The sequence below is a fragment of the Polypterus senegalus genome, chromosome 1 (genome assembly GCF_016835505.1).
Source record: "Polypterus senegalus isolate Bchr_013 chromosome 1, ASM1683550v1, whole genome shotgun sequence".
NCBI classification, from domain to species: domain Eukaryota; kingdom Metazoa; phylum Chordata; class Cladistia; order Polypteriformes; family Polypteridae; genus Polypterus; species Polypterus senegalus.
This window is the reverse complement of record NC_053154.1, coordinates 85264491-85282853: the sequence shown is the minus strand read 5'-3', so window position 1 is coordinate 85282853 and position 18363 is coordinate 85264491. Positions and strand designations below refer to the sequence as shown.

The following is an 18363-nucleotide window of genomic DNA, read 5'->3' as shown; positions in this document are numbered from 1 at the left end:
GTCTCAAAAGATTAAAATCCTTTAAGATAACTTAATATGTAATAATCTGCATTGTTCAAGTAATTATGGTAGCTCTTCTCTGGGCTTTCTTGATCAATGTTATATTTTTATATTTTTCTTTTGGCTGCTCCTGTTATATTTTTATATAATTTGGAAACATGATATGGAGGTCAGACCTTCACACAGTTTTCCTGTGGTTTTTACAATGTGCATTTTGATGCTTAAGCACAACTACTTTTAGGTAGCAGTAATTAGTATACACCATAAAATCTAACATCTTATTAACTTTTTAATGTCTTGTGTGCATTGTGTAGTTTGAGTAGTGATAATGAGTCTACTTGGGCACTTGAACCCTCATGATGGCATATACCTTTTAAGTGCTAACCTTTCACTGTGTAGTCATGTTGCTTATTTTTCTTCCAGGTTATTATTTCACATTTGTTTATATTAGGCTCTCTTTAACACACATCGTCCCACATCAGTGGTTTGTCCAGGTTTATGTTTAGGGATTTTTCTAATCCAGCATTTATAAAAAATACAAATCACAGTATTCCCAGAATCAAAAATATGTTGCGTGATTGTTTAAGTTTGGTGTTGAAAAAGAAACTTTCCATTAAGGCTAAAAGGTTAATTAGCTAAGAAAGTAAAATATAAATAGAGAGAGAGTGATAGAAAGTAAATAAATAGAACAAACTATTTTCATTTGTCCCCTGGGAAAAATTGGGATTTTTACAGAAGCTCTTTAAATAAATACAGAAATAAATGGTCTAAACAATGATGAAAGTTAAAAAGAAAGAAAACCTCTGAGTTGGCTGGCACAGTCACAGTGAAGCATTGTGTAGACATATTACCGTTGGTATAAAGGAACCCTAGTAGCATTTCTTGACACACTTCTGCTGAAAAATTGTTTGGCAAAAAGTGCTTACAGTAGAAGTCACAGTAAAAGTGGTATAAAATATGATAACAGAGAAAAAACAGTTTAAGCAAGATAAATCTGTGTGGTATAGGTCATTACAATCAATTTGTTTCTATCCATGTTAAGCATTTTTCAATAAGGCAGAATGGTGTTAAAAACACTGGAAAAATCAAAGAACATTATTCTGACTGTGGTGCTGGCTTTGTCAAAGTAGGAGTAGGCTTTTTGGAGCATGTAGATCAGAGCATCCTCCAAACTTATATGTGTCTGATAGGCAACCTGCAGAGGATCCAGTTGTTCTAAATCCAGGAGACATAGCTGTTTCAGGACCAGCCTCTCAAAGGTTTTCATGATGCATGAAGTAAGAGCAGCTGACCTAAAGTCCTTGGGATCACTAGAATGCACTTTCTTTGGCTTTGGGATCAAACAGGATGTTTTGCACAGCTGGAGAACCTTCTGCAAATTCCAGGAAAGTGGGAACAGGTGCTGAAGGACCCTGTGGAACTGGCTGGCACATATTTTTAGCACCCTGCTTTCATCTGTCCGTTAAGCCTTGTTTATACAGTTTTCCCTGCTCTCTCCTCACTTGATCAGCAGAGCCACACAGTCAAGGAAGTGGAGGGGGACTGGAGACCACTGGTGTGATGTCATTGTAGTATTAAAGCACCGGGACAGTCAGTAGTGAGTTTGCTTTTTGCAAAATATATTGTGTCTGTTACGTTTTGCGCATCTGCCCAGGTTGGGACGTAAGCTGCCAGCACAATGGCATGTGAAGACTCTCTCTGCCTATACATATAATGAAATCTTAAGCCCACTGTGAACAGCTCAATATCTGGGTCACATCTGTGGTTTAATTGTAATTTGTCCAGGGTTGCACCATTTTTCATTCACAAAAACTGCAAGTTTTCCTCCTTCTTGCTGCTTTTTTCTTCTCCTGCTTCTGTCTACCCACTCAATTTTAAATCCATCTAGTGCAGCCGCAGAGTCCAGTGTTTCTGCTGTAAGTCACGTCTCTATAAAGTACATGAGACTTCTAAGTCTGTATTCCTTTTGCTCCTGATCAAAATTTCAAAATTGAAAATAGTGGGAAAATTGTGTTGCTGGAAAGTTAAATTTGAAGTACAATTTTTCATGAGATGCAAATTCATTACCTGTATCGAGTTCTCTACATGTCTCAAGTATTTTCTATAAATTAAATACTGAATATGTTTGATAATGCTGCAATCAAGCTCCAAGCTCACTGGGTCACATGTTTTGGGCCTGCACCAAATTAACATCATTCTGGACCAAAATTTTTAATTACCTTTCAGACAGCCTTGGTGTCACAATACCTCCTAACCCATTAACAGCTGTGTTCAGTTTTCTTCCAGATGGGTGTAAAGTGGAGAAGGACAAACAAACTGTGATTGCATTCACTACACTTTTGGCACACAGACTTATTTTGCTAAACTGGAAGAATCCTAACTCTCCTCTTTTAAGTCAGTGGGAAACCGATGTGTTATACTATTTGAAATTGGAAAAAATCAAATACTCAGTTAGAGGATCTGTACAGATTTTTTTCAAAACAGGGCAGGATCTAATCAATAATATTTTAGAATAAGCTCTCAAAGCACCGAGGAAGCAATTATTTCCGCATTTCTTTTTCTTCTCCATTTATCTCTATTGCCCTGTCAAACTCATCAATTTAGGTATGCTTACAAGCCTTAAGCTTTACCCCGTTGGCCATGCTCTCTCTCTCAGGGGTGAGGTTCGACTTGTTCTCAATCCTATTTTTTGTAAAAATTGATCGATTTGTATGGAATGATTATAATAAAATAAAAAAAAAGGTAAAAAAAAAGTGGTTATCGCATAGAAAAGCAACAGATAAAAACTTCTCTGCCTTGAAATGAGTTCTGCATTTGTTCTATAATCTAAGTGATTGGTTGAAGACTAGATTATTAGTATAATGACTAAAGTTAGTATTTACTAGGGCACATAACCAGATTTACAAAGAAGGAGAGCAAAATTCCATTGCTAAACAGACTGGTGTAAATTCATTAACTTGTCCTAATTTCTAGGTCTTTATAAATAAACTACCTTTTTTAAGTTATCATCAATACTTTATTGACCGCTTAGGTCATCTGCACACTGCATCATGCTCAGTGAGTAAAACAGACGCTTACAGTATGAACTGGATGGAATTCAGTTGCATTAGATAGATAGATAGATAGATAGATAGATAGATAGATAGATACTTTATTAATCCCAACATTAATGGATACATTTGGTATTTCTAAGTCAAAGTTATTTCTTTGCAATCATTGTATATATCAGTTTTTCACATAAAATTGTGTTCTAAAGTGAAGTGTTTCTTATCAGGTGAATGAGTAAAACTTACCAAATTTGTTCATTTTGTAACAGCAAAGATTGCGAATTAAAAAAACATGTTATTTGATGCCTTGGAAAAAACAGTAATCCCATTCTATTGCTTTTTATTAAAATACCTCCATTATTGAAGTGAACTATATTTCCTATTTTTCTGAAATACAATATAAAATATATAAATACTGCAGCAACGACAATTAAAAAATTTTGGTATAGCCATCAAGTAGTTTAACTGTCATTTAAATAAATGAGTACTGGCATTCGTAAATACCAATGCAGGGCTTCAACTTTGAAGTGAACCTGAAATCAAACAAATCACCAGGACCAGATAATATGTATCCTCATATTCTTAAGGAGGCTAGTGAGTACAGATATAAACCCTTGACACATATTTTTAGAAAGTCACTGCGCACTGGAAAGATTGCGAAAGATTGGAAAATGGCAAATATCATCCCATTATATAAAAAGGGTGATAGGGCAGATCCAAGCAACTTTAGGTCAGTAAGCTTAACATGCATCACAGGAAAATTAATGGAAGGAATTATTAAGGATGAAATTGAGCAACACATGGCAAGGACAGAAGTTATTTTGAATAGTCAGCATGGGTTCAGAAGAGGGAGGTCGTGTTTTACTAACATGCTGGAATTCTACGAGGAGGCAACAAAAGCATACAATCAAAGTGGAGCATATGGTATTATTTATCTGGACTTTTAGAAAGCATCTGATAAAGTGCTACATGAGAGGTTAGGCATCAAATTAAAAGAAGTAGGAGTTTAGGGTGATGTTTTTAGATGGGTGCAGAAATTGCTCTGACACATAAAGCAGAGGGTGATGGTGCGAGGAACCTCATCAGAATTGGCCGATGTTAAAGAGTGGTGTTCCACAGGGGTCAGTGCTAGGGCCGCTGCTATTTTTAATATATATGAATGATTTAAATAGGAATAAAAGTAACAAGCTGGTTAAGTTTGCAGATGATACCAAGATAGGTGGATTAATAGATAATTTGGAATCTGGTATATCATTACAGAAGGACTTGGAGAGCATACAGGCTTGGGCAGATTTGTGGCAAATGAAATTTAATGTCAGTAAATATAAAGTATTACACATAGGAAGTAACAATGTTAGGTTTGAATACACAATGGGCGGTTTAAAAAATCGAGAGTACACCTTATGAGAAGGATTTAGGAGTCATAGTGGACTCTTAAGCTATTGACTTCCCAACAGTGTTCAGAAGCCATTAAGAAGGCTAACAGAATGTTAGGTTATATAGCACGATGTGTGGAGTACAAGTCCAAGGAGGTTATGCTCAACCTTTATAATGCACTGGTGAGGCCTCATCTGGAGTACTGTGTGCAGTTTTGGTCTCCAGGCTACAAAAAGGACATAGCAGCACTAGAAAAGGTCAAGAGAAGAGCAGCTAGGCTGATTCCAGGGCTACAGGGATTGAATTATGAGGAAAGATTAAAAGAGCTGAGCCTATACAGTTTAAGCAAAAGAAGATTAAGAGTTGACATGATTGAAGTGTTTAAAATTATGAAGGGAATTAATACAGTGGATTGAGACTGTTATTTTAAAATTAGTTCAGCAAGGACACGGCAACACAGTTGGAAACTCGTTTAGGGTAAATTTCGCACAAACATTAGGAAGGTTTTCTTTACACAAAGAACCATAGACACTTGAAATAAGCCACCAAGTAGTGTGGTACACAGTAAGACGTTAGGGACTTTCAAAACTTGACTTGATGTTTTTTTGGAAGAAATAAGTGGATATGACTGGCGAGCTTTGTTGGGCTGAATGGCCTGTTCTCGTGTAGAGTGTTCTAATGTGTGGTAGAGGTGGACTTTTTAAAGAATTATAAATCATGAACTTCTTAATTTATCTTAGCATTTACACATTCTAAATTAATTCTAACATCTGTCCAGTAGGTGAAAAATACTGCTTAAAATCCATACTATATATTCTAATTATGATATAATAAATATAATACAAATACAATAAATATACTTAAAATACAAACATTATTATATATGTACTATTGATTTAAACAAGCTCCCCCTCTCCTGGGACATCTGGCAATACTACAACATCTTTGCCTACCCTCCCCCTGCCTTAAGCATCTGTCTGGTCGCTCCCGGTGGCTGCCTGGTGGGATCTGGTTCCCTGGGCTCTGTTGGATCCTCGGCGGGGTGGGTCGCCTCGGGTCCCGGGCTGCTGGGTTCCGGGCCCGGCCGACTCGGGGAGAGCGGCTGGGCGGGCCTGAGGGCTTGCCGTTGATATCTCCGGGACTCTGCCGGCTGCTGGTTGTGACCCCGGGTGATCCTCTGCGCCTCGGGTGGGGTTGGGGCTTCTCTGGTGACGGCCTCCCTGGGGTCTCCGCTCTGGGGTGACCTCTGGATCTCTGGGCTTGGAACTCCCTCCATCTTCCACACGTTTTTGGGGGCAGGTCTGTGGCCCTTCACACTCACTATTGGATGCTCCTATAGAAAAACCTTACACATACAAGCGTGCGTACACACACAGGTGCTCACATGGTGATTTCATAAGTATGACTTGGACATCTTCAGCACATGATCTAAGGTTGTGGTGGCCTTAAATGCCTCAGTAATAATTACTGTGTGATTGTCAGCAAACATTTTTACTTTTATATATCTTCATGTAGCTGATGCAGCAATGTTTTTGTCTTGTGGTTTTTTGTTCCCCCTTCTGCAGGTCTAGAAGCGGATTCTGGTTCATTTATTGTTTATTCTATACGAAACCCCCCCCCTCCCCCTTTACCTACACCTCTTCCTTCTCTCTCTTCTTTTTCTTTCACTTTTGTCTCCGTGTCCGGTTCGAATCTTAAAAACATCTAAAAATATTTTTTAATAAAGTTTTGGTATCAGGCGTGACGTCAGCAGAAGCTGTAATGCTCCACCTGAGAGAAAAACTGTTAGACTAGTCGCCAGCATTCAGACATCAATTCTGATTGCTTCACAGCCGAACAGGACACGGTAAAAAAAAAAAAGATTTAAACAAGCTCTTTAAAGCGGAGTTGGTAACAACACGCTTTTAAGGACTGATTTGTCTGTTATCCACTCTGTGTTTTATATTTGCATCATAAGCTAGTTAAAATATTACTTATTTTTTAATGAGTGAGTCAAATTAATTTCAATTTCATATGCCAGAAGCTCATGGTGCTTTAATTTTCCAAATCTATCCATTTTTGTTTTTTTGTTTTTTTTTTTTTTTTCTTTTAATATTTGTCCCAACTTTAAAGCTTCCTTTGAGAAATCAAGCTTGTCAGTTTTACATAAATTCTTTGTTTCAGTACATCATTTAAGCAAGCTTTGATCTGATATTTTCAAGGCTTCTTATGTGAGGGGTGACTTTTTTTTTTGCTTATGTTTGTCTTCAAATCCAGAATTAGAAAATTGTTTTGGCTATTGTTGCCTGTTCTCAATAAATGTACAAGTATGTGACTGTATTACATTCTTCAACATACAGTTCAAATGTTTGACATGCTTTCACTTATGGGTCATTCTAATGAATGGTGTTTTTTCCTTCTGTGATACTTAAACAGAAACCACATCTTTATAAAATGCACACATTTATTAAACATAAATAAACAGAGGATCACAGTCCCAAACAAAAACACTATGCACTCAGCACTAATCACCCCTTATTCAGACTTATCTCTCTCTCAGTTCTTGACCACCTTTCGTCTCCTCCTGGGAACTTTATCCTGCTCCCACTCCCGACTGAAGCTCCTCGACTGTAGGAAGGCGGCCCCTTTTTATTTCTTCCCGGATGTGCTCCAGGTGTCCAATGACATCATTCCGGCAGCACTTCCTGGTATGGTGGAATTGCTGCCCTTTGCACCGGTAGCACTCCGGCGTCCCTGGAAGTCTCATCCGCCATCTTGCTGGGTGTGGTGGAAGAAATTGTTTCCCGGGTCTGACGAGGCTTGAGGCGCCCCCTAGTGGTTTGCCGCAGGACCCAACAGGTTAGAACTTTTTTGCTCCTCTTCCAAAAACACCCTTCTTCCCCCTCCTTGATCCATGCAGTTGAACTGCATGTGAACTGGATGGATACTTGAACTGATGAACACTTGTAGAAGTGCGTATTACAATCAGAGAGTGAATGCGAAGCCTCCTATAACTTATCGGGACTTTGTAGTGCTCTATTTTTTTTTTTAATAAGTAAGAAGTATGATTCGTGAACTCAAGCCCTGAAATTCTTCTGCGTGAGTACAATGCATTTTCCAGACATGATTTCTGCTGTTTTTCTTTTCAACATGTTTTGATTTGGTGCTGTAGCATCACTATTGTGAGACATTTTTATATTTATATTTCATATTTACTCACCATTTTTTTCATGTATAATTGTGCCTTCCAAATAAATGAGTCTATTTGCAGTCATGCATGAGCACACTATACTGACTTTCTCAGTACTATAAGTACTGTAAAAAAAAAAAAAAAAGCTGATGCCATTATGTTTTTGAACGTTTTGTATCAAATTAATACTGAAGTATTGGTTCTTGTGTCATCTCTGGTTTCCTGGCTACTAGAGTCCATCGGCCTTGATGCATAGCAGCCAGCAAGATGGTGGGGAGAGTGGCATATGAGTTGCCTATTAGCTTGGGTGAGAAGAGTAAGGCAGAGCCATGTGGTGTGCATGAGTGGACAAAAACTCAAAGCAGGTGGGAGCGCGTATCCCCATTTGGAAGTAACTACATCTATATATAAATACTACTCTGACTCACACATTGGTCTGATGTTGTACTGAAAATGACATATTATTCTCCTTATAACACAATGAAATATGTTAATTTGTATTTTACATTAAACAGATTTTACATTCTATTGTTTTTTTGCATGTAATTCCATTCTCAAAGCCACTGAATTCAATTCCTGACCTTTTGGCTCAGGCGTTATGTGGGTTGCATTTCAGTATGTTGTGTATGTGTTTTAGTATATTATATATGTTTTTAACTTATTTTTCCTTAATTCCATGGGCTTCCTAAATTTGCAGCTTTTAAACATCAAAGTATGATTCATTTTTGTAACTTTATTGTCTGGCAATTGCAAAAACAAAATTGAATCTTTAACATACAACAGATGATAAACACTGAAATTAATGCTTGAGTGAAAAATATAAATAAATGAAAACCGTTCACAAAAATAATAGTCATCCATTCCACCTTTTTCTAAACCACCTTCTTCTTGAGCAGAGTTTCAGAAAAGCTGGACCCAATCCCAGCAAGCACGGGCTACAAGATAGGTGGACATAAATACTAAAAATTCCTGTTATTCAACATATTACCTTTTTGAATTCAAAAGAATACAGTTCCTGTGAAATTGTCAAGTCACTAAGAAAAGCAGGATTTGACTTACAGCAGGAAGGTTTTACTCATGGGCAATTGTATGTAGCATATTCAAGAGTAAGGAGCACCAGTTCACTAATAATATTAGCCTCTGGTTAAAAAAATACAAAAAAACTACAAATATATTCAAAAAGTACTTACTTCTAATTCATCTGATTAACTGACAGCTCTACAATTGAGACAGATTTTCTTAAAACGTTTCCTGGATGGAGCCAGGTAACACATCTTGATTATGTATAAATCTGTCTGGTCTGATTTTTATCTATGTTACAACAAAGAAACAAACGCACAGTCTAGTTTAACTAATAACATATACATTATTGTATTGTTCTTTAACATGTTAAATGCATTATTATTGGCAATGTCAAACCGAATAGGGCCAGTCAGAACACAAAGCACGTGAACAAGATTTATTGTGTGATAATAGTGACAGTTCTTCTGAAATTTACAATGACAGCCTGATAGATTCTAGTTTAGTGTTAATGAAGCACATGAATGTCATATGGTAAACCCTGTGACATAAAGATGAAAAATTGAGGGATATATTATGCAGTTGCCTAATGAAATGCATTGAACTGACTGAAACCATACATAAAGAAGGCTTCAGAAAGTTGATTTGAACTGGGGACTCAAGATACGAAATAGTGAGCTGTAAATATTTTAGGCAAATGTGTACACCAGAACATACAGTGAGCCTCACTACAAATGAGACCGTGAAACAGATGCCTTTAGAACTCTTACTTCATAGATGATCACACATAATTTCTGGAGAGCTGTAGGCAGTACTTTTGTGTTGGGGCTAGGAAGAATCATGTCATATACTGTATATATGACTACTGACAGTAGAACGAACATGAGCACAGAATTGGGGTTAAGGCAGGGTGATATCACAATATAAATCAAATCACTATTTCTATCAAGCTTAAAGGTTCCTTTTTACTCAATGTTAGATGTGAAGATATCTTAAGGTTGATTTTGGTTTCATTGTTATTTTTCTGTCGGAAGTTGAACCTGATAAATGTTCTGTAAAACATTATACAGCTGTATTTCAAATAAATAAAACAGGTATGTATAATAAATTAAAATCTGAATTTGGACCAGTCAAAAGTTTCAAGTGTTACAGGGGAACACAAACAAAATGCACAAATAAATTCTTTGGTCAATTCCAAATAAATAAAATAGGTAATACAAGAAATGTCTCAGTTCTGACCAGTTAAAAGCTTACAGTACAAGGTTTACAGGAGAACACACTACATTTGTTGGTCAGCTCCAAATAAATAAAAAAAAAATCTAAAACTAAAATCTTAAAGCTTTCTAGTTTTACAGGAGAAAACAAAGTAAATTCTTTGGTTAGTTCCAAATAAATAAAGTATTACTTCAAAATAAAATTTGAAAAAAACTACTTCTATACAATATCATTTGTTTTATATAAATTTAGAATGCTTTAAATGGTTGCGAAACAAACACACAAATAAAGGAACAAAAACATGCTCTATACCTGTATAGCTTAAGTACAAATTCAAGCTGCTTTGAAATATAGACGATAAAGAACATAAACTTAACATATTCACTCAGTTGTGGTCAGCGGTACAAGAAATCCCCATTAGTGCAGTGAAGTCTGCATGGTGCATGCTCTAAAGCAGCGTTTTTCAACCACTGTTCCGTGCCGCGAGATGTTGCCTGGTGTGCCGTAGGTGCAGACAAGACAAGACACTGAGACAGACTGTGTTTTTTTTGTTTTTTTTGAAATTCACGCCTAGACTCCCCCGGTCCCCTCTGGAACACCTTCCACTTCCTGGCTCCCTGATGCCCGGAAATCGTCACTGCCTGACAGAGCTGTCATCTGGAGCTGTCAGTGACAGTGAGATACTGCAGTGATGGACAAGTTTTTGAAAAGGAAAGAACTGGACTCTGAACAAAATTTGGAGGCAGATGAGAGCCCAAGTATGAGTGGGGGTCAAAAGAAAGCAAAGATGGTTAACGCAAGCAAATTCTCTGGCGCAAGGCAATATAGCGAAAGCTATATTTCAGTTGGATTTACTTGCACTGGAGATACAAACAAACCAACTCCACTGTGCGTGGTGTGTGGTGAAAAGCTAGCTAACAGTGCTATGGTCCCAAGCAAACTTAAACGCCATCTCCAAACGAAACATCCTTTGCTTCAAAACAAGAATGCGGACTATTTTATTCGCCTGCGTGACAACATGGAGAAACAGGCAACTTTCATGAGAAAAACCACAAAGGTAAATGAAAGAGCTCTTAAAGCTAGCTATCAAGTTGCTGAACTTATAGCCAAGTCAAAAAAGTCGCACACTGTGGCAGAGACATTAATACTTCCTGCCTGCAAAGCTATTGTAGAGGAGATGCTCGGACCTGAAGCAGCTAAGGAAATAGCCAAAGTCCCTCTCTCAGACAACACAATTTCAGACGTATTAATGACATGTCTGCAGACATCGAAAGTGTGGTTTTGGAAAAGATCCGTATCAGTGAGAAATTTGCATTGCAACTTGACGAGTCTACTGATATCAGTGGACATGCTCAACTCTTGGCCAATGTGCGTTTTGTTGATGGTGATGCAATTAGAGAAAACTTCTTTTTTTGCAAGGCATTGCCAGACAAAACAACAGGAGAAGAAATTTTTCGGGTCACATCAGAATACCTTGAACAAGGAGGACTTAAGTGGGAATACTGCACAAGTGTCTGTACCGATGGAGCTGCAGCCATGGTCGGGCGCACCAAAGGCTTTGTAAGCAGAGTGAAGGAAAGAAATCCAGATGTGATTGTTACGCATTGTTTTTTACACCGAGGCCCTCGTAGCCAAGACTTTACCAGCAGCCCTAGTTCATGTGTTGGATGATGTTGTGCGCATGGTAAACTTTATAAAGTCACGACCCGTGAAAAGTCGCATATTTTTAGCTTTGTGTGAGGAGATGGGAGCGAAGCATAAAACCTTGCTGTTGCATACGGAGGTCCGGTGGTTGTCGCGTGGCAAGGTCTTGGTTCGTGTGTATGAGCTGCGGGAGGAACTTAAAGTGTTTCTGACAAATGAGAGGTCAGATTACGCAAAGCAGCTTGCAAGTGATGAGTGGTGTGTAAGGCTGGCATACCTGGCAGATATATTTTATCATCTGAATGAACTGAACACACGAATGCAAGGCAAGTGAAAACCTGCTTACAAGTACAGATAAAATAAATGGATTCCGTTCAAAGGTGCAACTCTGGCATCAACACGTGGAAAGTGGCAATCTTGAAATGTTCACACTCACCAAGCAATGGCAAGGTGTTCACACTGCTGCACTGTGTGAGATAATAGTTAAACATTTAAAAACTCTTGAGGAGAAGTTGTCATTTTATTTCTCTTCAGTCTCCACTGAATGCCTTGACTAGGTTAGGGACCCTTACAGCTCAGCATCAGTTGGTGGAAAGGACATGACTTTACAGGAGCAGGAGGAACTAACTGAACTGAGACAAAATCGTGGTTTCAAGCTAAGATTTGCTGATCTACCTTTGGACAGTTTTTGGTTGGATACCGCCAAGGAGTTCCCCCTTCTGGCAAATAAAGCTATTTTGACATTGCTCCCATTTTCCACTACATATCTGTGTGAGATTAGCTTTTCAAGCATGATTGCTATAAAAACCAAATACAGAGAGAGACTGAGAGCTGTTGACGAAGAGCTACGTGTGTGTCTTTCTTTGATTCCAGCCAGAATATCAGCTTTGTGTTCAGCCAAACAGGCCCAGGTTGCGCACTGAATTTTATAATTTTTCACTATTTTGTTTACTTAATATTTCATAATAAAGTAATTATAAAATACTTTCTTTGTGTTTATTTGATTCCTATTCAAGAGAATTACTTTATATATAGTCAATATAGGCACAGAGTTAAATTTTTTAACATTTTCTAATGGTGGTGTGCCTCGTGATTTTTTTCATGAAACAAGTGTGCCTTTGCCCAAAAAAGGTTGAAAAACACTGCTCTAAAGGATAGCACATATACACTCACCTAAAGGATTATTAGGAACACCATACTAATACGCTGTTTGACCCCCTTTCACCTTGAGAACTGCCTTAATTCTACGTGGCATTGATTCAACAAGGTGCTGAAAGCATTCTTTAGAAATGTTGGCCCATATTGATAGGATAGCATCTTGCAGTTGATGGAGATTTGTGGGATGCACATCCAGGGCACGAAGCTCCCGTTCCACCACATCCCAAAGATGCTCTATTGGGTTGAGATCTGGTGATTGTGGGGGCCATTTTAGTACAGTGAACTCATTGTCATGTTCAAGAAACCAATTTGAAATGATTCGAGCTTTGTGACATGGTGCATTATCCTGCTGTAAGTAGCCATCAGATGATGGGTACATGGTGGTCATGAAGGGATGGACATGGTCAGAAACAATGCTCAGGTAGCCCGTGGCATTTAAATGATGCCCAATTGGCACTAAGGGGCCTAAAGTGTGCCAAGAAAACATCCCCCACACCATTACACCACCACCACCAGCCTGCACAGTGGTAACAAGGCATGATGGATCCATGTTCTCATTCTGTTTACGCCAAATTCTGACTCTACCATTTGAATGTCTCAACTGAAATCGAGACTCATCAGATCAGGAAACATTTTTCCAGTCTTCAACTGTCCAATTTTGGTGAGCTCGTGCAAATTGTAGCCTCTTTTTCCTATTTGTAGTGGAGATGAGTGGTACCCGGTGGGGTCTTCTGCTGTTGTAGCCCATCCACCTCAAGGTTGTGCGTGTTGTGGCTTCACAAATGCTTTGCTGCATACCTCAGTTGTAATGAGTGGTTATTTCAAAGTTGCTCTTCTATCAGCTTGAATCAGTCGGCCCCTTCTTCTCTGACCTCTAGCATCAACAAGGCATTTTCGCCCACAGGACTGCCGCATACTGGATGTTTTTCCCTTTTCACACCATTCTTTGTAAACCCTAGAAATGGTTGTGCGTGAAAATCCCAGTAACTGAGCAGATTGTGAAATACTCAGACCGGCCCGTCTGGCACCAACAACCATGCCACGCTCAAAATTGCTTAAATCACCTTTCTTTCCCATTCTGACATTCAGTTTGGAGTTGAGGAGATTGTCTTGACCAGGACCACACCCCTAAATGCATTGAAGCAACTGCCATGTGATTGGTTGATTAGATAATTGCATTAATGAGAAATTGAACAGGTGTTCCTAATAATCCTTTAGGGTGAGTGTAGATGGTGCAAAAGATATGGTATTATTTGTCTTTGTGGGAATATGCTTTTGACACAATTTGCAGTGCAGCTACTCTGCTCCTTTTCAGACTTTAAATAGCCAAAATATCTCCACACTACTGAATTTCTTGGACCCTTCTTTTCAGCAATGTCCTTGTCTTTTGAGCCTTAGGCATACAGCCTAAGTTGGGGTATCTTCTTCGGCAGCTGCTGCTCCTACAATCAGTTCTTTTTGCGTCACCCTAACCTGACATGGCTGAAGCTCTATTCCAGCCATATGATTGGTTCAGCGCAGCAGTATTCTCATTATCATTGGCTTTTCATGTTGTCTGTCAAAACATGGATAGAACAAGTTCTGTTTACGTTGTATCAACCTTTTTTATATTTGTATCTAAGAAAAGTTATTTCGTGATAATTAGCTGTTATGGGTAATGTTATAACCCAGCCCTAGTAGGACTGAACAAATTGACAATACTGGGTGGGGTGTTTAGGATGCAGACTACACACTGCTATTGGTAACTTTAAATGGTCAAAACACAATGCTTCTTAGAAACATAACGCAATATTCCTCACAGCAGGTATTTGAATCAATGCATATAAAATGTATGCTAGCCTAACATCCAAATAGGACATGGTTTGAATTGCTTTATTTATGATAAATTAGATTGTGGTTTCTGCTTATGTTCTATATTTCTCTTTAAAAATGAGTTAGTCTGTAAACAATCGTACCTTAAAGAGAAAATAGTTATTGTTATACTGTAGTTTAGTTATAATCACTAACATGATTACTATATATAGTTCACTGACTATATAATTATAGTAATAGTTATAGTAGATATATGCAAAATAAATGAATAACGTGTAGTAAATTAATTATTTTGAACTTGTGGTATTTCGCGCCGCAGTTTCAGTCTTTGAAAGTGCATTCAGCACTAGGAGAAATGTGGTCACATGCCACAGGATTGCGCTGAAGCCTGAAACTGGTACAGGGTGGAGTTTCTAATGAAGAATTTTTTGGTTAATTTTAAATGGTGAAAAAAAAATTTGAAGAGTCCAGTTTTAGAACACGATGTGAGAAAAAGTAAAGAAATTAGTTTTCAATAGCAACACTATTTTTAAAAAGAGATCTTTTGCACTTTTCGTGATCAAGAAAAAAGTGTAGCTGTAATTATTAAAATTGTTATAACATCCCAAAGACTTTGTTTTTATTTAGTTATTTTATGATTCATATTTAAACTGCTCCATCTCAGGTTTTCTTTATTGCAAATAATTGCAATGAAGAAAATATTTTCAACTGCAGACTGTGTCTGACCATGTTTATTTCTATAATTTTATTAACTATTATTATTATTATTATTGATTGATTTGATTGATTGATTGATTGATTGATATTGTTATTTGGTACCGTCAGGATTGAGGAAAATATTGTGATCTCAGTTTACATAACACACACATACTAAGGCTTGGAATCAGATTAAATTAATTAATTAATTAATTATAAAATGAATACATAAATCATGAAGTAAATACATACTGAAACACAAAATGAATGTAGAATCATCACGGAATTAAAACAAAATAAATGGCATAGTTTAAACTTGAACAATAACCTTAAACCTGAACCTTTAATAAAAAAAAGCTACTTGAGTAGAGTAAAGGCATACAGCATCTGTACAAAATATTCACTACTGACAGACCCTGATAAAAGAATTTCTGTTGATGGTAAGATACACAGACAACTTTTTTCTAAATACTACTTCAGTATGAAAGCATTAAAATAGGCACTATGAAATCTCAGAAATACAATAGGAGAATAATCAGAATTGAGTAGTAAATAGCCAATGAACTAAGTAAATATTTCAAGTACAGTATTTGTGAATGAAGAGATTAATAGAATACCTCAGGCAGTAGTAACAACAAGCTCTTTGTTTAACAATTTTAAAATAGAAGAGTCAGATGTACTCAAGGTACTTAGTGCATTTATGGTAATATAACATTCTTATTATCCAGAATATGTTGTAGAAATATTTAAACAAATCTAATAAAATGTCAGGTAGGTCTTAATGCAAAAATGACTGTTTCATGTAAGTGTTTGTTTATCATACAGATTTAAAATACCTTCCTGAAAACTGTTGCATCTTGCAATACCTTTTGGCATTGTTAGAATCAAGATACAGTGTAGCTTGAATGATTGTAGATTTGCACATTTGTGATATAAAGGTATAACTAGTGTATGATATATAAAATGAAAGTTATGCTTTCATGTAGCACCTGATTCCTCTGGAGCAACCAAAGATATTAATGTAAGGTGTAATTTGTTAAGTGTTGCAGCATGCAGTAGCAAACATTTCTACAGAACAATATAAAACAAAAGAATGAGCAATAGTAATGGCATTTTAACTATTGCAAATAGAAAAATACCGCAGTTTATGTGTTTATTTGGTGAGTATAAGTGTGGAGTTTACACATTTTACCCATGTTTTCTTATTTATTCCAACCATCTTCAGCATCTCACTAATGTGTATTTTAGGATAACTGGAAACTCCAAATTGGCCTGACATGAGCATGTATGCCTCTTGATTTCATCCAGTTTATGATGGTTTTCATAGCCCTGGCTTTGTGCATTTTTGTTCAAAACAATTATTTCAAGGTTAATACCAGTCTTTAGTTGAGATACCCTCTAAACTGAAGTGTGCTTAATTTACATTTCATTTGTCATGATGGATACTTACAAAGAAACTACACATGCTGAAAAACAGGGAGTGACTATGGAGTTTTCTGAATGCAAATGCACTTATTTGTGATTTTAGTAAATCACTGTGCATTTTCTAATCAATGCATTTATACAGTTTGGAGTTCATGTCTTAGTAGAAACAAAACTGGTGTCATTTTTACACTGTTTCTTTCTTGTAAAACTTGCTTCTTGCTTTATTACTTTGTCGTCTTAACTTGCTTTTTCATTTTCTTATTCTAACTGTGAAGTCTGAGGTACCTGATTGATCTTCAGTGATAATGGGAAAGCATACTCTAATTTCTTTCCCATTGTTTCTATTTTGTCTCGATTTTATGTTGCACTTACTTTTGTTACTCCAAGATAACTTTTTACTGGTTTCGTGTACATCTTCCTTTTTCTTTTTTAAAACTGTACAAACCATTCACTTTAATTTTAATGGCCTGTTTCTGTTAATTACAAAGGAATTTTTGGCCGGGCAACATTCCTACGGACAAAGGACAGTTATTTCGACTACCTTCAGCTGCACTTAACAGGTGAATTTGGTAACTTTTTTGTAAAATATGAGATATTAAAACACAACAATAAAATAGACGAGTGTGGTGTTTAGCCACAACTTTTTGTTTTGTGGTTTGTTGTAGCTTTGTTCTTTTACACACTTGTGCTTATGCACATTAATTTAACTGAATTAAGAATATAACCATAATTTGATGAATTTGCATCTTTATTTCTGCTGTTCTGGTGTGGATTTTTATGTAGAAAATAAATTTTGGTTTGCACAGGATCAAATAAAGGATAGTGATCACTATTTGCAAGAATAGATATTACTGTTTTTTTTTTTTATTGTGTTTTAGTATATATCAATATCTGACTGGCACAATAGTGTAGTGATCAATGCCACTACTTTATGGATACATGATCCTGGATTAAAATCCTATGCTCTGCTATTGTCCATATGAAGTTTGTCTGTTCTTCTTGTGACTGGGGGATTTCTTTCCACATTCCCAAAGATATGTGTATTAAATAAATTGGTGACAGAAAATTGGCTTTAGTGTGAGTGCAACTATGGGTATGTGTTAACGAATGTGCATAACGGTGGACTGGTGTTCTGTCCACTGCTGGTTCCTGCCTTATGCCCAGTATTGCTTTGTTCCTCTCTGAAGCTGAATTGGATTTAACTTGGTTTTTACAATGTTTGATTCTAACATAATCTTAATTAGATCCATAATGTATTGCAGGCACTGCCAAGAAGTTATTTCAGCCATTTTTAAAGCTCTGCCCGTTTTACACATTTGACATCTAGGTGGAGACTCATTTTTTGAAAAGTTACAAAATACATAATCTAGCAGATTTTAATTAAAGTAGGATGATGGGAATTCATTTTACATAATCACATTAACTCATATTTTTGAGTTTTTGAGTTCTGTGAGTTTCAGTGTAAAAGAGTGTAATATGTCTGAATATTTACAAGTAAAACAGTAATGTTTGTAGATTTTCCATGCATTAATTTTATGAAACTTAACATACATTGAAAATATATGAAATTATATTTCTAATAAAAAAAGACTCAGTGGTGTTTGCTACATATATTATGCTAATGAAATCATCAAAAATCTAAGATTCCTTGTTTTGTGTTACATTCTTAATGACAACTCAGTGCAGAATAGCTGCCCTGGCCCAAATATTAATCATTAAACATTCCTTTTGTAAATAGACTAGATACTAAGGTTTCTGTTATGTAGTCAATGAAATTGTCATGAATTTTTTAAGTTCTGT

General features: G+C 36.7%; 1 protein-coding gene across 3 annotated transcripts in view; it reads left to right on the top strand.

The window, feature by feature from the left end:
• Positions 1 to 18363, top strand: part of LOC120528501 (CREB-regulated transcription coactivator 2) — a 269051-nt gene that overhangs the window by 137986 nt on the left and 112702 nt on the right. For 2 of the 3 annotated variants that reach the window (XM_039752689.1, XM_039752681.1), the window contains exon 5: positions 17052 to 17123. The exons of the other annotated variant lie outside the window; for it this stretch is intronic. In XM_039752689.1, coding sequence (XP_039608623.1) covers positions 17052 to 17123 — 72 coding nt within the window. The remainder of the gene's footprint in view (positions 1 to 17051; positions 17124 to 18363) is intronic. 3 annotated transcript variants of the gene reach the window in all.